Source organism: Alnus glutinosa, chromosome 3 (assembly GCF_958979055.1).
Source record: "Alnus glutinosa chromosome 3, dhAlnGlut1.1, whole genome shotgun sequence".
In the NCBI taxonomy this organism is placed as follows: Eukaryota; Viridiplantae; Streptophyta; class Magnoliopsida; order Fagales; family Betulaceae; genus Alnus; species Alnus glutinosa.
The window spans coordinates 7,162,343-7,184,746 of NC_084888.1; the positions used below are offsets into that span (position 1 = coordinate 7,162,343).

Below are 22,404 nucleotides of genomic sequence, written 5' to 3' on the forward strand. Positions count from 1 at the left end.
ACCCGGGTTGCAACCAGGTTTTCCGGAGCCGGTTAATGCCTGGATCCGGTTTCCCGGCCGGTTATACCCAATCCGGATTTACACCCCTATCGGCATGGGCGGGTGTTGATACTTTCCTTCCCCAACCAAAAAGTACGAGCAAATATCGATTCGATATGCAGTTAAATCGGTTAATTCAGTCCGTTAAGTCAATTACTTCACCGACTTGATTTCAAAAAACTATATTTTAAAAAAGATCGATTAAGTCAGTCGGTAGACGGTCAGTTAGGTAGGTTAACATAGATAATGAAACGACGACGTTTTGATTTTTTTAAAATAAAAAAATTTGTTCTTACTAAAACGTGTTTTTTCTTTTTATGTTGGTTAGATTAATCGGTTGGTTAAAATACGGTTCGGTTTGATAAGTCGGTTAAAATTTTAACTAAACAGACTTTCAGAACAAAATTTTATACTAACTACCGAACCAAAATTCTCTGATGGCAGTTCGGTAAGCAATCGGAAGGTGGTAGGCGGATAATTTGCCCACCCCTACCAAAAAGCAAAAGAAAGAAACAGATTAAACTCCATACATACCATCATGGTTCAATAATAACAAGTTAACACTTTAGATCAAGATTCTCTATGACAACAATTCAGTTTATGGTCTAAATACTAACAAGCTCGAGGTATGGCTAAAAAAACCAAAGAAAAAACACAGGATTTCCAAGAGCTAAAGACCAAAAATTAGGCAGACATGCTCTCCCACATTCCCCACGACAAGCAGGGAACCATGAAGTGTTGAAACACGTATATGGTTGCTTTTGATTGTAGATGGGGATTCCCAAATCCACACTGAAGCAATGGAAGTCTAACGATGATCAGGCCAAGCTGTAGTTTCCAAAGACCAACGTCAAAGAGGAGATACCTGCAGTTTGAAATTTAGGACCTGCAAGACATATATGTCTAGTTCCAATGACAATCAACGAATGATTTTTTGAGTTTCTTACCATGTTTATAAACAAACTATAGGCCCCGACGATACTCTAGTTGCTTGGTATTCTCTAGCAATATCTGCCAAACCAACCAATAGAAAATCCCAATAAATCCCTCATGACCGTACTAAGAGAACGAATGAAGCAATACCTCTGAGTAGATGTCATTGCACATTGTTCATATACAGAGGCAACTAAACAAGTTCTAAGAAGGCAACATTTTCATTGGCTAAAAGAAAAATGCTCTTACTTCTCGAATGTAATTTGCCACTGCTTTGCAGCCTTCAATTGCAAGTTGCATGACGTTTTCAAAAATGTCTATTGGTAACTTAGAATCCATCTGCTTCAGAACACATAACAAATGAGTGGTCCAAAAAGAAATCTTTGGCCTTGATTGGGTGGTGCTACTAAATCAACAAGGAAAAACCTTAATGGCAAAGTAATAGAGGTGCATAGAATGCAAATATAAATTGAACCATTTAGCCTTATACATCGCAAAAATTGCAAAAAATTCAAAAACCGTAAAGGTAACAAGTTTTGTGCTTCAAAATTACTGCAAATTACAGTATCAGATACATCAATAATACAATTAATCAGAAAACCCAAAACCATTAAGTGTTTGTTTGGGATTGCATTGAAGAGCTTAAAAGTGCTTTTAATACTTAAAAAGCTTTTCATGCAAAAAAAAATGTTGGTTTGGTAAAAAAAACTTAAAAAGTACTTTATTGCTCTAAAAATCCTAAAACTACATTCAAAGGGAAGCTTGAAAATGAGATTTTTTTCTTTCTAAAAAGCTCTTTTAGTCTTTTTCTATAGACAAAAGCTCTATTTCCCAACACAATCCCAATCAGGCTCTAAGTCTAATCCCCAACACTCAGGTTGACCATGTGGATAAGAGTATAATCCATCAAGATATATTGCAACCAACTGTAAACATTCAAAATCTCTAAGGCCAACCAGCCTTGGGAGAAGGATCTTGCATGAACCTAGGCCAAAAGTAGTTCAGCAATTGTTGGGCAGGGGTAGGGATAGAAGTTTCAGGCAAATATTTAAAGTAGAGCTTAATTTCTTTATATCTAAGGCTCTGGGCTGTTCTGAAATCCAAATTTAGAAATTTTTAAAATCACAAAAGCACTGAATGAGCCCAAGATGTCAACCGTGAAAGAATTCTAAACCTATAAGAGGTAGAGAGAAGAATAAATGAGAACAAAGTTTCAGATATAACCTGAAGAAGGGTCACTTTGTCCAACTTAGGGAGAAACCCAACAGTGACATCAGGACCTCCAGCACTATCTTCTACATAGTTCAAATCTGTTCACACTTCTCCAAATAAGAATTCATTTGGAAAGCAAAAACTTTAGATGTACCAAGAAAGCAAGGGAAAAACAAAAGGCATGCAATTTACCAAGCAGAGGAGTGGTATTAAGGTACCCAGAACTACATGAAGTAACAAGATCACGCAATGGGATCCCAGCATCTGCAAGGGCTAAAGTTGCAGCATTGATACATGCAGATCTAGTTCCTGCAAAAAAAAAAAAAAAAACTGATTCACGAATAGAATTCAACATGACATTTTAGTTCCACTTGATTATATATTCAACTAGTATCCTGTTCAGAAGCTCTTCAACTTTTACATATGCTTTACTGGGCGTCCTTATATTTTTCCTTTCAATGAACAATTAATGTCTGCAGGTCCACAACTCTATGGGTACATTGGGTAGCACAAAACTTAACCAAACACAGCTTCATAATGGCAAGAAAAACATACTAGCATGTATCTCAAAACAATAAACTGTGCTGAATTCTCCATCTATTATATTACATAGTAGATTGCCTAGAAACCCTTGTTGCCTAAAAAGCAAAAAAAAAAAAAAAAAACCCACATGCACACAAAATTGAAATGACCAGATTACCATCCAAGAATAATAAGTGCACATATTCAGTCGAGTCTCAACTTACCTCCATCCGCTTGGAGTACTTGGACAAAAATATCTATCTGCAAGATAAGTAAACAAACCTTCAGAATAGAAACTAGCAATACCACACGTGGGAAAAGTTCCCAAGATGCTGTAATAGAACCTGAGACCGAGGCATCAAATGTGTCAATATGCAAGCTTCCATGGTCTGGCGAATAACTAGAGATATCTCTGTAGATCGCCTGAGTGCAAGAGAACTTACATCAATAAGAAAGCAAAAGAGCACGCATGCAGGAAAAAACAAAAAAAAATTAAAAAAGAAAACACACACACTTCACCAAAAGCTTTAATTTGCAAGTGAAGCCAAAAGGAGGTATTTCTCTTCTTTTATACTAAACCTACTACATCACTTCCAGAGACAAGTCAATGAAGTCATAACTAATTCAAAATTATGTCCACCATGAAAGACACTTTGGCATGGTTTTGGTTCATCAATTACCATCAGAGAACACACCTAGTCATTCAAAAATTATCCCAGCCTGTTTTTAGCCAGACAAATTCAGTTCCCTAAGGATACAGATTTTACAACCCTCTATATCTAAATTGCAAAAAATTTCCAAGGACACTTTTTCAAAGCATTTAAAAAGCTATCATACAGCACTATTATTCTATTAAGACGATTATACATGCAATCATGTGGCTTTCTTCATGGGAAAGACTACGGATTAACTCATGGCAATGTACGGAAATTAGGTGACCAATAATTTTAGAATGAACCAAAGAGAAAGAGAATTACCTGTCACCCTTTGGTTTTCTCATGCGATCCCCAGTACTAAAATTAGCCATGCTATACTCGCATCGCACCTGAAAACAAACAAAGACAAAAATCATGAATGCATTTAGAACTAGTTAAAGAAGGGAAAATAACAAAAAGGGTGTTACCAGGGCCTTGTCACTCATTTGTTGACTCCTATTTTGGACCTGCAAGTGAGCATATATCATTAGTAATCAAAGTTTCATTGCAATAACTTGAAAAAGTACTTATCTTGCAAACTAAACATCTCAAACAAAGACTCAATGTTAAAGGGTACCTCTCTAGGGCCATATACTGCAGCGATGACTTTAGTGTTACCCATCTCAAACACAGCAGAACTGAAATTGAAAGGCAGAGTAAATTTAATTAAAAACATCCCAAATTAAAATTAATTTGAAGAATTACTCATATAAATGGTTAGTACCCGTCAGCTTTGGCCACGGCACCAATCTCTGCTCGAATTTGCCTCATCTAAAATAAATTAGAAAATAAAAAACAGATAAAGCAGATCATAAGAGAACAAGTAAACAAAGAGACCAAGCTAGAGAAACGAATGTAGTTTGATATATACTTCCATGGGACGGCGACCATCTAAGCGAAGGCCTTCAGGGCTCACGTACTCCATATCTGCAAAAATCTGTCTATGGCGTGTGCTATGAGTGAGAGACGCAACAATGAATGACAGCGACACTGATTATGCCTCACGGCGCCGTTTCGGTGCAGCTGGATGGGAACACTCTGCACGCCAAATTTCAAAACCCTTTACCGACCCAAAAACAAAAACGAGAGAGAGCCCTTCTATATGGTCATGGCAGAAACAAGAGTTTTTTGCCCACCAATAAACACTCAACACGTCAGTTTAGTACACCAAAGCACCATAGGGTGAAAACACCCGATCACACCAAATTCATACACCCAACCCGCTGAAACCCATCCCCATTCTCCATCACCGCCTACCCAACCCAACCCGCCACCGCAACCGGAGTCGCCACCAATGGGCCGGTCGGCGGAGTCGGAGTCGACCTGGGCCGACGGTGAGTGACAGCCCGGCCGACAGTGAGTGACGCCCGGACAGAAGGGTTGGCCCCAAGGCCACCCCCAGACTCCGGGGATGGCCGCGCGGCCGCCCCATGGACCGGGGGTAGCCGCGCGGCCACCCCCGGCCAACTTTGGGTCCAAGAAGAACGGACGGGACTACCCACCTTGTTCGGCTCCGTCTCGTCGTCCGTGGAGTTGCCGATCTCGAGTGTCCGGCGCGGAGTTGCCGATCTCGGGTGTCCGGTGTGGCCGCGTGGGGCAGTGGCTCTGTGGCTGGGAGGATTTTTGGTTTTTGTTTAGGGTGAAAGAAGGGGAATCGGATCCTCTCCATTTCGTTTGAAATGGAGAGGAGCCGGTTGATGGTCCAGATTTCTTAAAAAAGATCTAAGGTTATAGATTTGACACGTCATTTAAAAGCTATTCACGGCATCCAGAAGAAAACGTTCGACGTTATCTTCAAACATCCCCTCCTCTTACTTAAAAAAAAATAAAAAATAAAAAATAAAAATCTCCTCCTCTTCCATCCAAACCTAAATTCCTCTTCCATCTCCATGTCTGCTACAGAATCTGGATTGGGTTCATGGGTTGTTCTAGTCAAGCTGCAATTTTCTGTTTGGTTTCCGAGAAATTGTAGGAATAAGAAAAGCAAACAAGCACGAGATTCTTGATTTATTTCTCGATTGCTACAATTTTCTCCCATCTCCATCTCTGCTAGAGAATCTGGGTTGTGGTTCATAGGTTGTTCTAGTCAAGCTGCAACTTTCTGTTTGGTTTCCGAGAAATGGTAGGAAAAAGAAAAGCAAACCACAAGATACTCTAACCGATCTTTGTCTCTTTTATGGGGGAAAATCTTGGCCATACATTTATAATCCTCTGAGTCTGTTTTGGGGTTTTGGTTGATGCTTAGGGGGCGTTTGAAATTGTGATTTCGTTAATAATAAGTACAATTTTAAACTAAATTGCAGAACATAAATTATTTGAGAACTGCGTTTTTAAAAATTGCGATTTAAAATCGCAGAAAATCTACTTTTTCAAATCGTAGATAAGATGATATTTTTTTTTTAAAACGCATAATTTTAAAGGTTAATTTGCTATTTTAAATATTAAATTGCAATTTTACCAAATGCTTAACTACGTTTTTAAAAATTACTTTTTTCAAATCGCACATTTTAAAATCGTACTTTTTGAAATCGTAAATCCAAACGGACCATTATATTTAGTATTTCATAGAATGATTTTTTGCTTTTGGTGTCTGGTTTTTTTGTTCTCTCTGTTAGAGTAACAGAACAGAGAGAAAGGGATTTTGGCGTTGTGGGGTTTTTGGTGCTTTTTTGTCGTGCTTCAAGACAGAGAGAGCGAGACCGAGTGATCCAAGACCCAACTCGGCGACGATCCAAGTAGACTCGGAATTTGGAGCAAAAGTTCCTCTTTCAACGTTATCGTCGAACGCCAAGAATTCATATTCCACCCCACAAAAACTCGGATCGCCGGCGTTTTAGTTTCAAACGCCCATGAACCCAACCTAGATTCTGTAGCAGACAAGGAGATGGAAGAGGAATTTATGTTTTGTAACTAAGAGGTTGAGATTTTTGAAGATAATGTTGAACGTTTTCTTCTGGTTGCCGTGAAATAGCTTTTAAATGACGTCGCCAATGCATAACCTTAGATCTTTTTTAAGAAATGGCCAACATTTACCTTTTTTGTATTTTTTTTATTCCATGTTGATAGGTCAACTTTTTATTGGTGGGCAGAAAGGCCTTGGTTTTTGCCACCGGCCCACCACCGAATAAAAGTTATTCTCAAAAAGAGCCCCTTCTATACTGTAGTGGTAGAAAAGAGAGGGTTTATGTCCACCAATAATCACTTGACACATCAGCTTAAAACAAAAAAATGTAAAAAAAATTGAAATTTTGGTGAAGTAGACAATCCTCTCACAACTTCAGAGTACCACCATTCCAAAACAAAAAAAAACCACTGCAGGTCCACCCATCCGCCGGTCCACCCCTAATCCGCCCCAAATCACCACACGTCCGCCTGGACTGAAAAAAAAATATATATGAAAAAAAAAAAAACTGAAGCTCCTCAACCCAACCATCAGCCGACTGCCTCTTCCCCGTCGCCGGACAACCGGTCCTCCAGCCACAGCGATCCGGTCACAGAGATCCGGCAACCACAAGCGAGCCTCCAGATCCTCTTCCCCACGACCTCTCGACACCGTCGACAGAGATCCGGCCACAGATTCGAGAGCATTCTCCTCTCCCGGGATCTCTCCCTTTTGCTGGCCGTTCTCCCCTCTCGCCCCTCTAGTGGTTTTTGGTGATCAGATCTGGTCGATGATCACATTTGGTCTGGTGATTTGGTGCTCTCGACATTCTGGTTCAACCGAAAATGGTGAACGACAACGTGGTCAAGGTCGAACTCGGGTCGGCCATGTGGTGGCGCGGCTTCCATGGGCTACGCTGGTTTGGTTGTCTGGGTCGAGGGTCGGTGGTTGGGGCTGGGTTTTCATCTCTCATCTCTCTCCCTCGATCTCTTCTCTTCATTTCACTGCAAAGAGATAAAAAAATTCGAGTGTTTTGCTTGTATGTGATTTTCTTGCTCCATGCTTACGTGTCAATTTTTTATTGGTGGGCAAACAAAGCTTACTTTCTGCCATAGCCGAATTGAAGTTATTCTCATTCTCAAAACGAGATGACGGTCTCGCTCCCTGTGCTTGAAACGGCGCCGTTGCTATCGAAAGAAATAGAAAGGCCCTATAGCAGGCTTGGGCCGCTTGGCAGACCAAAAAAAGTGGATTACATTAGTTTGAACATTCAGGTTTTTTTTTTTTAAAAAAAAAAAGAGTAGGTAAAAACATATATAAAAGCTATACAGTACAAACTAATAGGCTCCATTTGTTTCGGCGTAAAATGTTTTCCGTCGAAAAATATTTTCAAATAAATTATTTTTCATGAAAATATTTTCCGCTGAAAACAAACAATATTTTCTAGTGTTTGACACGTACGGAAAATCACAAATATTTTTTATATCCATTCAATCATATTAACTTATAAAAATCAATTTTTATTTACAACATAAAAATATTAATGTAAAATAATTTTTAAAAAAAATAACTAAAAAATTATGTTTAACTAAGATATATACATTGACTAACAAAAATCATTTTTTAATTTGAGAGAGCTGTAAATAACATTCAACAATACATTTAAATTACAGATAAAAGTTCAATCATAAATATTGCAAAGTTTTGGCCAACGTACTACGGCCATCCAAGTTCAATCATATATGTTATTATAATCAAGTTAATTATTAGGGAAAAGTACACATAACCCCCTCAAATTACCACCTCATTGTCAATGTACCCCCCAAACTACCAATTGTGTCAATATCCCCTCCTAAACTATCAAAAAATGTCAATGTCCCCCTAATGACAAAAATGCCCTTTATAAAATTATTAAAATAAAATAAAACTAAAAAAATATAAAATAACAAAAATTTCTTCCAAAAAATAATAAAAAATTTAAAACTGTTTTTTATTTTTTATTTTAAAAAAATAATAATTTTCAGTTTTTTTTTTCGTTTTTTTTTCTTTTTTTTTTTTTTAAAAAAATTGTTCTTTTTTCGTTTTTTTTATTTTAATAAAAACTGGTTTTTTTTTTTAATTTGTTTTATTTTTTACAAAAATAAATAAATTTCTGTTATTTTTTGTTTGGGAAAAGTACATATAACCCCCTCAAACTACCACTCAATTGTCAATGTACCCCCCAAACTACCAATTGTGTCAATGTCCCCCCTTAAACTACCAAAAAATGTCAATGTCCCTCCTAAGAACAACAAAAAGACAAAAATGACCTTAATTTTTTTTGAATAAGACAAAAATGTCCTCATAAATTCAAAAAATTAAAACTACAGCTAAAAAATTAAAAAAACTAAAAATTAAAAACTAAAAATTAAAATTAAAAAAAAAAGCAACGAAAAAGGAATAATTTTTTTTTTTTTTAAAAAAAAGCAAACAAAAAATAACTGAAATTTATTTTTTAAAAAAAGAAAAAATAAAACAAATGAAAAAAAGAAAAAGAAAAACCAATTTTTATTAAATTAAAAAACGAAAAAGAACAATTTTTTTTTAAAAGAAAAAAAAAACAAAAAACAAAAAATAACAGAAATTTATTTATTTTTGTAAAAAATAAAACAAATTAAAAAAAAAACCAGTTTTTATTAAAATAAAAAAAAAACGAAAAAGAACAATTTTTTTTTAAAAAAAAAAAGAAAAAAAAACTGAAAATTATTATTTTTTTAAAATAAAAAATAAAAAACAGTTTTAAATTTTTTATTATTTTTTGGAAGAAATTTTTTTTATTTTTTATTTTTTTAGTTTTATTTTATTTTAATAATTTTATAAATGGCATTTTTGTCATTAGGGGGACATTGACATTTTTTGATAGTTTAGGGGGAGATATTAACACAATTGATAGTTTGGGGGGTACATTGACAATGAGGTGGTAGTTTGAGGGGGTTATGTGTACTTTTCCCTTTTTGTTTTTTTTTTTTTTTTAAATTGTTCTTTTTCGTTTTTTAATTTAATAAAAATTGGTTTTTCTTTTTCGTTGCTTTTTTTTTTTTAATTTTAATTTTTAGTTTTTAATTTTTAATGTTTTAATTTTTTAGCTACAGTTTTAATTTTTTAAATTTATGAGGATATTTTTGTCTTATTCAAAAAAAAATTAAGGTCATTTTTGTCTTTTTGTTATTCTTAGGGGGAATATTGACATTTTTTAGTAGTTTAAGGGGAGACATTAACACAATTGGTAGTTTGGGGGGTACATTGACAATTGAGTGGTAGTTTGAGGGGGTTATATGTACTTTTCCCTAATTATTATCTTACTGCATATCAATGATAAGCAAATTCTAAGCTCCATGATTTTTTCAGAAGTTGTCCAATCAAAACTTTTTAAGCTTAGCATTCTTTACCAAAAATGCTCTTGCAAGGATTTTGGAGAACCTATTGAATGAATAAATCTCAAAGGAAACCTCAAGGAGGCATGAAAAGAGCAAGAGACAACGATGAAACCTCAAGAACCCTTTGACGGTATGTAAAATTACACTCTTCATTACAACACCGCATTAGAACAGCAGCGCCTCCCATTGCTGTTCCTCCGCCGCTACTACTCCAAGTCTATCCCAAACCAAACAAGTCTAGTTTTACTCTATAGAAAGAGTGTGTGTGTTTTGCGCAGAACCCATAAAAGGTCTTGTCTTGACATTTTGACAAACACTTTGAGTGCATGTATTTATAGATACACAGAAATAGAGCAACACAAATTTACATAATACAAAATCTACGTTAATTTCCCTAAATTCTCTGATAAGCAAATTCCTTAACAACATGAAACAAAAATTCATAAATATGAGGCAGACCAAAGCAAACTTCGCATTCCAAAAATCAAAGAACACCATAGCCTAGGAACCTTATTCGCTGAAATCAAAACTATAAAAATCGCACAAACTGACCCATCAAATCTCTAGCTATGTCCATCACCGATCCTTGTAACTGAGGACACACCCATTTCAGAAATCTTCCTCAATCGAATCCAACAAAGAGAGAGAGAGAGAGAGGAGCTGTTCTGCGTTGAGCGTGAAGGAGAAGACAAGAGAGACTGGTCTTGAGCGTGAATGAGAAGACGAGAGAGACTAGTCTATGTGAAGGAGAAGTCGAGAGAGTCGGTCCTGACTCCAGAGTGTCAGGTTCGAGTGCGTGAGTTTGGGATTTGTTTGGGTGTTTGATTTTTTTGTATTATGTTTCATTATTATTTTGTATTATATTTAAAATTGTGAATATCAAGATAAATTTGTTTTTTAAAATTATGTTTAGATGATTTTGAAAATTTAAGATAAAATTATAAAAAGTTGAACAAAATTTTAATAAAATTTTAATTTTAAAACAAACTCAAACATGTTTTTGAAAAATAATCAAATATAATAATAATAATAAAAATTGTTACCCAAGCATGCCTTTAGTGTCCGAAAAATTGATTTACGAAATTAAAAAGCTTAAATTATTTTTCGAAATTTATTAAGCATTTTTCTTCAAAAGGAAATCATTTTCAAGTTGATTATTATTTTTCACCCCACCAAACACCGAAAAATGCCAAAAATATTTTTCAAAAAATATTTAACACCGAAACAAACGAAACATAAAAAGAAAAATCACATTACGATAAACGTGCCAAATTCCTATAAATGCATATTTAAATATATATATATATATTTTTAATAACGAAGAACTCCTTTAAGACATGGTCATTTTTTGTATCCACCTATATCAGGTAAGCATATGACCTATGTAAAGCACCCCCTCCACATGAATCGGGTAATATTGCAGTTTTATAGGCTGGTTGGCCCAAATGAATTGTTTGCACCTAAGGGATTCGAACCTTATACCTCATGAGACTACCATAAAGACCAAAGCTCTTAACACTTAAACTAACCCCTTATGGTTATTTAAATATTGAGATTGTGATCTTGATAATATCTTAATATGTTTTCGTAAACTTTGAAGGAGTTACAATTGGCCTTTTACACTATTAGTCATTTTCACTTACCTTTCTCTATTAGGGTTTATCATTAAATTAGACGAAAAATGAATTAAGGGGGGCTTACGATACACATAACCTACAATGACAATAATACATTTTGGTTTAGATTAAAAAGAAAATGCCGTCCACAGTCAAGGTGGAAGTGGAGGCCCAATCATGTGGTGTCACGCCTCAATCGCACTATAGAAGCTAATGCATATTTTTATTCTTTTATCTTGTCACAAGTTACTTGTATTTAAAAAATTTCCACAGGTTAACAAGACATTAAGAATTTAGGATTGTACAAACTGGCAGTTAATAACCGCTAATTGCCTAAAGTGATGTGTTTGCCTGTGACTTTTTTCAATTAACTACATAGGGCAGAGCAGTTAGTGGTAGTAGGGTAGGCGGAAGCATTTTATTTATATATATATATTTTACTTTAGCAGAACAGGGTCATTTTGGACTTTTGGTATAAGTTTTCATATCAAAACACTAAGAGCACTAGTAATAAATTCCCAACCATTTTTCCTATATTTAGAGCATTAGCAGTAGTCACTCTATATTGGCTCCCTTCCTTATATTTAAGGAAAATTTCATGAAAAACGTAAAAAAAAAACCTATCACAGCAGATATCCTATATTTAGATGATGGGGTTGGGAATGAATAGTAATTTCCTATATATACATGTCTACTATTCATTCCATATGTATTATTTTAATATAAAAAATATATATTTAATTGATATAGGGAAGAGAGAAAAAGTAGGAAAAAGAGAAAAATAATAAAATAAGAGTAAAAAATAATATTTAATTGATATAGGGAAATGTAATGAAATTTATTGTGGGGTGTTTTTTTTTATAGGGAAACAAAAAGTAGCTTTGTTCCCTAAATATAAGGAAAATGATTGGGAATCTGCTACTAGTGCTCTTGGGGAACAAAACTACTTTTTGCTTCCTTATAAAAAAACACTTCACAATAGATTCCCTTATATTTCTTTATATCAATTAAATATTTATTTTACTCTTATTTTATTCATTTTCTCTCTTCCCTATATCAATTAAATATATTTTTTTATATTAAAATAATACATAGGGAATGTACTGTGCCCATGTATATTTAGGGAATCATTGTATATTCCCAAAACCACCAGCTGTGGGAGGTTTTTTTTTTTTTTTTTTTTTTTTTTTTTTTTTTTTTTATCATTTTCATGAAATTTTCCTTAAATACAGGAAAGGGAACCAAAATTGGGAATCTATTGCTTATGCTCTAACACAGTCGTACAACCGTTTAAAACATGTCATAAAATAAAAAAAATAAAAAAAAAGGGTTCAAAAAAGTCTCAAAACACCAAAATAGGCTTAAAATGCCCAATACCTGACAGGCAGTTGCTGTGGTGCAGATTTAGACATAAATAACCGCTAATCAACGGTTGCCAAAAACTACTAGTCGCCTATGGTGGTCGGTGCGAAAGGTGGTACAATTAGTAGTTAGAGGCAATAATCACGGACCACCATCGTTTATATAGCCCTACAAGACATCTATAGTCTTTAATATTTCTCTAAATCATAAATAAGTTATCTAGAAGTATCCATGATTATAAACTTGGCTCAACGAAAGCATGGTAGGCCCACAACCCAAAGGTCCTAAGATCGAAACCAGGCTCTAATACCACATTTGTAACACTTAAAACCCACAATGACAATAGGCATCCAATACATATTTTTCTTTTTATAATACTTTTACAAGTATTTGTCTTTCAAAATTTATGCAGGTTAACCAATGCATCTATAATCTTTAATATGTCATCTAAATCATCAAACCCATAAATGAAGTGGGGTTGTTAGTTAATCCAAATGACAACCAATAACTCAAAATGCCCATAAATAGTTATAAAAGTCGTCTTTGAAATATTCTTGTTCTTAATTTTCAACTAATGGTATCTTGAACGAAAGTCATCCTTTGAAAATGCATGTGCTCCCTATAACTGATTAAGTAAGTCATTAATGCAAGGAATTCTTCTGTGTGACCCAATTTAACTCTATGTAATCAATACATAACCTTAATCACTCATTATTTTTCTTTACAAGCAACACTGGTGCTCCCCAAAGAGGTACGCTAAGCCATATATATAAGCCTATTATCTAACAGTTCTTGCAACTGTTTCTTAAGTTATTTCAATTCAATTGGAGCCATCCTATAGGGTGCATTAGAAATTAATAGGTGTTGTCCTCGGCCATAATGAGATCAATAAAAAATTCAATTTCTCGATATGCATGGGGTTAACCATGATAGATTGTTTGGAAAAACATCTTAGAATTCTCTTCCAATAGGGATATCATCCATCTATCTTTAATTCATTATTCTGTGCCTCCGCTACTACACAAGCCAAAAAGCCTTGACATCTTTTTAGTGAGCCCTAACCTAAAGCAACTGAAAATCAAGTTTTGTTGTGGTCGTGCGGGATTGGTTATGGCTAATGAACTTCTTCACGACGATTCTTACGGAGAGGGAGAGTAAAAGAATGAAGCGGCGCTTACTTTAATTTAGTTTCAAGTTTAGCTTTTAAGGTTTTGTTTTGTAAAAGGAAAAAAATATATATAATTTTCTTTATACGGATCATCATGGGTTAAGCGGGTTGTCCCGGAATTGAACTGTTTATTCAGCCGCCAAAAGGAATTAAAAATGACTACTATCGAATCAGTATTAATAGAGTGAGCTGCCGTGAATATCAGATTCGAAAACATGGTGAAATGTTACAATCTCAAATGTCTCACATTGATTAAGTGTAATCTTAACCATAAACTATTGGACAATCTCTCCTTATAAGCCGTTTTCGAGTGAATTCAATTTAAAGTTTGTTGCGCATACATAGAAAGAGTTTTCTAATCATTAAATGGATACTTTAAAATAAGGTCATACAAATACATGGGAAGTAGTTTTGTCTTAGCTGTTTTCTATAATTTGAACCCATTTATATATAGTCCCATTGTTGACTTGGGTGTAAGGATTAATAGTCGGCCAGCGTTTTCTAATTAAGGGATCTCATTTACGTGGCCCTTGACATTACATAACTAATAGTGATTAGCACTTAATTGGCTGCAGATCGAATCCAATAGTACACCAAAAACACAACTTAAGGAGTGGCCTCCCACAATGTAAGAAGAAAATGTTGATTTTCTTAATTAGCAGAATCGAGTTCTAAACAACCTGGATCAACCAAAGGCCTGCCTTACCTAAAAAGTGCTAATTTGAGTAATCAACCGTCCAAAAGAGTTCAATTCTATTCGAGCAACGTTGTTTTTTTAATTGAATAAGGAAAATGGTTACAAGAGAGAATCCATCCCACTTCTAATCCGAATGGAAGAGAAAGTGGTTAATCCAAATAATGAAAAATGGGTGAGCTCCCTAACATTAGACTCAAACCAAACTAAAACAGCGCATAGATATGAATAAAAAAGTAGGAAATTGGACAAATAAATAACCCGGTCATTTCAAAGGGCAGCTCAAGGTGGTTAAAAAAGTGAAAGGAAAACAGATTATGACAAACCCAACTGCACCCCCACTTGAGACCTACAATAACCTCCAAAAGATGGCTAGAACAGTAACAACGCTGTTAAAGTCCAGAAATAAGACTACAGTAAAGAGAATAACCAACACAAATTCAGTAGATTCTTATAAAGAGAAACAAAAACTCAAATAACATAAAAAAAAAGAAAAAAAAAAAAAAAAAAAAAAGGCAGGTAAAAAAAAACAGAAAATCGAATGATGGAGGGAAGTGGGAGCCACCAGCGCGTGGAAATCACGCGCCACCAAAGGAAAGCCTCCCTCTAGCAAAAATCACAAGAAATCACCGTAAACCACTTAAAATCATGCTGGGGGTAGGGATGGAAAGAAAAACGTGGTCATCACTCGCCGAAAAGGGAGATAAACTCTCTGACGCGTGCAGGCCATGTGCTGGTACGTGGATGTCGGCTGAGGCAGCCATCAGTGGATATGGAAGAAGACAGTGATCCCACTGAAGAAGCGCGTGTCTGACAATAATTGACGAAAGATCATAGATATAGATCCAAAGAGACCCAATCAACAACCAAACCAAAAATCACCAAAAACTCGGTGGAGAAAGATGGAGCAAACGGGTATCAGCTCATAAAAGGCGAAAAAAAACTAGTAACGGATAAGAGGGAGAGAAGAGAGAAGAGGGGGAGGGAAGCAGCTTCCCTCCACCCAAAAGAGCTGTGATTGTGAGGTTTTTAGAGAAAAATGATGAGAGAGAACGGATCGTATTGCTTCGGCATTTGCTCTCTTACCCTATTGGAGCAACTTGTTTCTGCATATTCAACCCATGCCGGTATGACAAATATATTCTGCTTTATGTTTTTCATTTTTCATTTTTTTTTTTTTTAAAAAAACAAAATAACAAGAAAAATTCTACACACACAGATAATCAATTAAATTCTGTATAGTGTTAACGCATAGATAAATATTGGATGCATATATGGAAGTATCATTTATGCAAACAACACGTTAGTTTAGAATTTAAATTTAAACTAATAATATAAAAACTATATTCACTTACAAAACAATACATTTGATTAAAAGTGTTTTATTTTTTTTTTATATATTTTTTATTTGAAAATTGATTTATGTTTTATAAATGCTATGTGTTTGTGTTCTTTATTCATATTTTTTATTTGAGAAGAAAAAATAAAAGACAAAAAAAATAAAACATAAAAATATTTTTTAAAGCTATTTTGATTTTTATGTCATATAAAAAAATACTTTTTAAGAAAATAAAAAAATCCTAAAAAACACAGCTCGAGGGTATGTTTGGCAAGTGAAGAAACAAAAGAGAATAGTAGATAAAGAATTTTTGAGTTAGTGGCCTTGTTTGGTAAGGGAGCGGGAATTGGAGGTAGTAATAAGAAGTGATAGATGTGATATAAAGTAAAAAAAAAAAATTGTATGAAAAAAATAAGAAAAATTTGTATTGTAGTGAATTTTTTTATATAAATAGTAATAAAAAATTATTGATGTGATATAAAATTAGAATATTTTGAATTTTTTTTCTCTTGCCAAACAAGACCAGTAAAAAGTGATAGATGTAATATAAAATAAAAATAATTTGTATAAAAAAGTGTAAAATTTTTATATTGTATTAAATTTTTTATTTAAATAATAATAAAAAATTAGTAATATGATATAAAAGATAAAAATATAAATATATATATATATATATATATATTTTGATGTCGATTGTTTTTTGAGTAATGCTACACATCATCCTCTTGTCCACCTTTTGTCCTCCCAAAATTGATGTGGCTCTTAAAATTACCATTAGATCAAAATTCAATAATGATCTATCATAAATTCAATGGTGATTTTAAGAGCCACATCAAATTTGAGAGAACAAAAGGAGAACAAGAGGATAATGTGTAGCATTACTCTTGTTTGTTTTTTTTTTTTTTTTCGCCGATAGCCAAACAAGGCCTGAATTTCATGCTTTTGCGTCCGTTTCTGACGTTGTCGTTGGTGAAAAGACAAGTTAAATGGATAACGGCAAAGTGGGTCATGTCCCACGTGGACGAACATGCAGCATTCAACTCCTCTTGGACATAGGTACAAACACCACCTGTCTTTAACGTGGCACAAAGGCAAGTTAAACAGTTCACTGGCCTAACGCATTTGCAAGAAAATCGAAAAAACGTTGGTATTTGTCGTAGCTTTTAATTTTATGAATCATGGGACTCTTCATTGCCAAAATAAAACACTGAAACCTTCCAATTGGTCCAAAAAATAGCTTGGACAAACCGAATGATTTGTATGTTTGGGTCATCGGAATATTATTAGGTGGTCCAATATTTATCCGTGATATATATATATATATATATATATGATGGGTAGGCTGTAGGCCAACTTCCATCATGCATGTCCCAATTTGGAGTATTTGTGCTCTCATATGTTTATTAGATTTATTCACTTTTGATGTGATAAAAGAAAATTAAATGAAAATTTATTAACAAATTGATAAAATTATAAGCACTAAATCGATTCTAACCACTAGGTGCAGTTTTAAAAATGAAGCTATGGATTCGTATGGCTCCCTTTCCACTATCTCGTGGTATCGACCTTTTTATTTTTTGTTTTTTGTTTCAAGAAGGAAAAAAAGAAAAAAGAAAATAAAATTTGATCTATTCACTAGCAATATGGAAGACAGCAAACATAAAAAAATAAGAAAATGTTTGGTTTCCTTTTTTTATATATTTTTGGTCCATTTTTATAATTAAAGAAGATGCGCAACAAAATTACCATTAAATTTATGGGACTACAAATAACTTTCATACATTCAACGACAGATTAAAAAAAAAAATGTTTAAAAAAATGATAATAAACATATCTCAAAAAATAATTTATGAGAATGCTATAAAAAAAAAATTTATTGACTACAACCCATTTCACAAGCTAACGTGGAAAATATTTAAAGCAGTCTAAATGTGAAAGTACCTATATATAATATGTAGGCCATCCACTTCATCATCTTAGTCTATGGAATACACAAATGAGTCAAATGACTATACAAAACCACATTTATTATGGTGGAGACTTTTGCATTTGGTTGGTTGTTTGTTTGTGGGTTGATGTCTCTTATGTCTTAGGCAATTTGATTTTATCGAGGAGATTTTTGTAATCAAATTTGTGTTGGTGGTTTTCTTTTCTTCCATACTTACATCGGATTACGATAGTGTATTTTCGGCTTCAGGCTCTTTTCAGTGATTGTTGTTGATTCTAAGTTGGGGTTCAGATATGTTTACCTTAATCTATATTCATTTTGCTTCTATAACTGTATTGTGAGGCCTATTAAAAGACTGAATCACTTGTTTGACATATTTCCTACATTTTGTAATTATTTCTGTACTATTTTAGGTTGTGTTGAGTCTGTTGTTTTGGGGAGTCCACCCCATTTTTGTTTTTAGAATCATTCACTGATTTTTCCATTCGAATCAAGATTGGGAAGATCCTCCGATGTAATCATTTTCTTATTTAATTAGAAAAAAAATATTACCTGATTATTACGGGCCTGTTTAGCAAGCAAGTATAAAATTTTCAACACACTTTTCACTTCTCCCAAAAAAAATTAAATAAAAAACATTGTAACATTTTTACACTTTTTACATCACATCAATAAATTTTTATTACTATTCAAATAAAAAACTCGTAACAAAACAAAATTTGTTCACTTTTCTATAAAATATTTTTAAATTTTATATCACATAAGTCACTTCTTATTACTATTCAAACAAATATTTTACAATACAATTGCTTACTAAAGAAGCTCTACATATGAATATACGAAATTTTTTTAAAATTAAAAATCGCAATCTCAAACGTACCTTAAACATTCTCAAATATAAACACTTTATTTTTTTTACATTCTGTATCCCCCTTTACATTCCAGATAAAAGCCGACCAGGGCCATTGTGGTAATCTTCGGATGTTTAGAAAAACATGCGGTACAAAAATAACAAAAATTTCTCCGTTTCCCAACAAACTATCCCGTCTCGTCAGTTGAAGGAATATCACATTACATTTACACAAGTGTCGAAAACCTTCCCGCCATGTCAGCACCTAAACACCGCGCGTGAATCTCGCTATTGAATTTCTGCCACTGGTACCCCGAAACCATTTCTTAAGAGACAGCCCTCCCACCTCTCTCTCTCTCATGTATATATATTTCAGAGCGAGACTTTCTCCGGGGGATCCGATTTTCTCAATTTGGTTTCCTTTCTTTTCTTTCTCACAATTCAAAAAAATTTCCTTTTTCTCGGATCAGAATTGAGATCTCTTCCATCCCCAATCGCTTCCTGGATTTTCTTTTCCTTCCCCAAAATGCATCTCTGTCTCTTTCTCGAGGTTTGATCCTCATTGCGTGTCATTTCTCTGTTTTGCTCAAACTTCCCTGCATTTTCGTCCGCTTTTGTTTCTCATCTTACGAACAAACTTGAGAATTATCGGTTTTCTATCAACCAACTTTTGTTGGGAATAGAAGAAACAAACTAATCTTGACTATCTTCATCGCTTTCCGTCCTCAGATTTTATTAACTAGCAATCCGTCCAACTGATTTCTCTTCTGAAAGTACCGACCATTAAATCGAGTTCAAACGAATTCTATAAGCCCAAAAATTAATTCATCTATTTGTTCCTTGATTACCTTCAATTATTACAAAATTTACTATTTTTCACATTATCATCATTCCCTTCCACTCCCTGAAAACTGAGACCGAGAAACCCGAGTTCCGAAATGGCCCAACAGCTACAAAAACCGGTTCTCCAAAAACCGCCGGGATACCGGGACCCTACCGTTCGGACTCAACCGGGCCCGACACCGCCGCCCCGAAAACCGGTCCTCCCGCCTTCCTTCCACTCGACGAAGCGACGCAAGAGCTGTTTCCGGGGCTGCTGCTGCTGCCTCTGCGTCGTCGTTCTCATGCTAATCATCGTCGCCGCGGTCGCTCTCGGCCTCTTGTACCTCTGGTTCGTGCCGAGACTCCCGGTTTTCCACTTGCAGTCGTTTCGGATCCCCCAGTTCAAAGTCAGCGCCAAGGCCGACGGCACGTACCTGGACGCGCGAACGGTCGCGAGGGTCGAGGTGAAGAACCCCAACGGCAAGCTGTCGTTTTTTTACAAGAAGAGCCGCGTGGCTGTGACGGCTGGGGAGGAGGACACGGAGTTGGGATCGGCGGACGTGGGCGGGTTCACGCAGGAGAAGAAGAACACGACGAGTTTGAAGGTGGAGACTGGTGTGAGGAATCAGCTGGTGACTGATGGGGAGGGCTCGAGGCTCAAGGCTGGCTTCCTCAGCAAGGATTTGGTTGTCAACGTGGAGGTTCGGACTGGGGTGGGGTTTGTCGTGAATGGGGTGAGGTTAGGTCCCCTGGGAGTGAAGGTTTTGTGTGGTGGTGTGAGCTTCAACAGGCTCGAGTCTGGTGTCATGCCCAAATGCACCATCAATACCCTCAAATGGTAACGTCTTTTTACCTTTTTAAATTGGTCACTGAATTGGATTGATCGGATGCAATGTTCGTTTGGATTGCTAAAAATTCAGATAAAAAAAAAAAAAAAGAAAAAAAAAAAAAGAAAAAAAAAAGAACTTGTTCGAACAACTAAGCGGTTGCTTAGCTAGGTTCTATAAAGACCCTTTTACATAGAGTAGGAAAATTGTTGAAAATTTATATTTCTTTAAATAATTGTCGCCATTTTTGCAATGTTATGGAAGAGTTCAATGTTTCTTAGTTTACTGTATTTATCTTTAAATTGTTTGCAATATTATCCGTCCGTTAAGATTTAGTGTAATACACATATTATTACAAGTAAATTTTGTTTTTGTTTTTTTTTTTTTTAAAGAATTTTAAAACGGGTGATTTAATAAATAGCGTTTTTAAAAAATAATTCACAATTTTATTTAAAAACCCATTTTTGAGAAGCACATGCACGTCTGTAAAATTCGATTGCATTAATTAGGCATGAAAAGAGGCTGCAGATTCATACTTTCTACAATATTTCCCATCAGCTTTACGTGGTAATTAAAGTAAAGCTTATCAAAAAAATCCCATATGATAGCAACAGGGTAACCAATGATAGCTTTTTATTTACACGAATGAATTTTGATTATCAGACTATCAGTCACTCTTGAATATTGATGATGGCATGGGTTGACAATCCTGATTGAGATTGTTGTTTTGCCGCAGGATAAACATACATTGATGGGGTTAAGTTGTCGTGTTTTGGAGATCATGGCTGATGGTGTACGTGGAAGAGTGAATTAGGCAAATTTTCTGGCAAAGAGCCTACACATGAACGTTAGCTAGTTTTATCATTTTTATATATTTAAAATAAACGTATACCATATTATTTACTTAGAAAAATGAAAATGGAGATTGGAGGGTATCTATAACAGTCTCGACTCGTGTCCATGCCTAAGCTTTGGATCCTTGTTTGTGTGTATAGTATATACTGGGATGCACATAATTTTATTTATGGGGTTGGATTTAATTGTTTGTTTATTTCTTGGGTGTTGATTGGCACATCGTTTAATTAATATATATATATATCTTGCTCTTCTCTTTCTTTTGTTTTTTTGGTTGTTGTGGGGTTGGAAGTTGGGGTCTCGGGTTCCTGATGGAACTGCCAGGCTGCCATTTCTTTGTAAGAAGCAAATGAATCAAAATTATATATGAATTGAGGTGGGATTAAGATGTAACGTCTAATATTTTCATTAATCTTTTTTTTTGTTTTTGGAGAATAAGGTGCAACATATCATCCCTTTTGGTAAGCTAAAAGGGGAAGACAACTTGTGGGTTACTAAAGGGTGCCTGCCTCCCAAAGGAAGGATAGCCAGAGAGGGATATGGTATCTGCGACTGCTATGTGTCTCACACACAGATCCAAGATGTTTTAGAGCACTCACATCTGGCTTAGTAAATTTGTTTTTTATTTTAGTTAAAAAAAAAATCATTTTTTTCTATTAAGGGTTTTTTTATTCTTTCTTTTTAGAGCAGAGATAATTTTTTTTAAAAAAAAATTAATTCTTTTTTCACATTTGGTAAGTGAACATTATTAATATAACCGCTAACCAATGTTTCAGCAATTTATTCTGGTATTATTTTAACTATCTATTTTTTCATCTACATTTGGCTTTCTATTTTAGCAATCTACTTTGACTATTCATTTTTAAAGATTTTTTTATTCTTTTTTTTTAGAGGACAGACAATTTAATAGATTTTTTAATTTTTTTCTTCTTCACATTTTGTAGTGAATAGTGCTCACCAAATGTTTCACCATTTTGTTATCCTAGATATATTTCATTTTGGTCTTATTTTAATTAGCATATTCACTAACCAAAATAATGTTTGAATTATCTTGACTAGTCGGATGATAATGTGCTCTTAAGAAAAATAATCACTTTGGAAATACTTCACTTCATGACATTTCCATCAATAGCTTATCACCTTTTTTTTTTTTTTTAAGATTAGTGATACTTTTTTTTTTTTTTTTTGACATGTCCACACAAGAGGGAGAGGGAGGATTTGAACT

The 22,404-nt window shown here is 34.5% G+C and overlaps 2 protein-coding genes across 2 annotated transcripts; one reads left to right on the forward strand and one right to left on the reverse strand.

Moving 5' to 3' along the window:
• Window positions 1-548: 548 nt before the first annotated feature.
• LOC133864787 (exosome complex component RRP41 homolog) lies at window positions 549-5,096 on the reverse strand. Its single transcript, XM_062301199.1, has 13 exons — window positions 4,904-5,096; window positions 4,273-4,439; window positions 4,126-4,172; window positions 3,979-4,039; window positions 3,830-3,868; window positions 3,684-3,751; window positions 3,051-3,129; window positions 2,931-2,967; window positions 2,377-2,493; window positions 2,197-2,282; window positions 1,222-1,311; window positions 987-1,050; window positions 549-904 (listed from the first exon to the last, which is right to left on the reverse strand). The coding sequence occupies exons 2-12, from the start codon at window positions 4,324-4,326 to the stop codon at window positions 1,003-1,005; spliced, it is 726 nt and encodes a 241-aa protein (XP_062157183.1). The 5' UTR covers window positions 4,327-4,439; window positions 4,904-5,096; the 3' UTR covers window positions 549-904; window positions 987-1,002.
• Window positions 5,097-18,967: 13,871 nt separating this feature from the next.
• LOC133863969 (NDR1/HIN1-like protein 6) lies at window positions 18,968-21,435 on the forward strand. The gene is made up of 2 exons (XM_062300142.1): window positions 18,968-20,335; window positions 21,061-21,435. The coding sequence occupies exons 1-2, from the start codon at window positions 19,614-19,616 to the stop codon at window positions 21,074-21,076; spliced, it is 738 nt and encodes a 245-aa protein (XP_062156126.1). The 5' UTR covers window positions 18,968-19,613; the 3' UTR covers window positions 21,077-21,435.
• The last annotated feature ends 969 nt before the right edge of the window (window positions 21,436-22,404 follow it).

Excerpts from the sequence above, each read along its gene's own strand:
- LOC133864787 (XM_062301199.1), bottom strand. The coding sequence starts at position 4,326 with ATGGAGTACGTGAGCCCTGAAGGCCTTCGCTTAGATGGTCGCCGTCCC. Across the intron at positions 4,173-4,272 it reads ATGGTCGCCGTCCCATGGAA|ATGAGGCAAATTCGAGCAGA; the intron begins GTATATATCAAA and ends AATTTATTTTAG. Across the intron at positions 2,283-2,376 it reads TAATACCACTCCTCTGCTTG|ATTTGAACTATGTAGAAGAT; the intron begins GTAAATTGCATG and ends AAGTGTGAACAG.
- LOC133863969 (XM_062300142.1), top strand. The coding sequence starts at position 19,614 with ATGGCCCAACAGCTACAAAAACCGGTTCTCCAAAAACCGCCGGGATAC.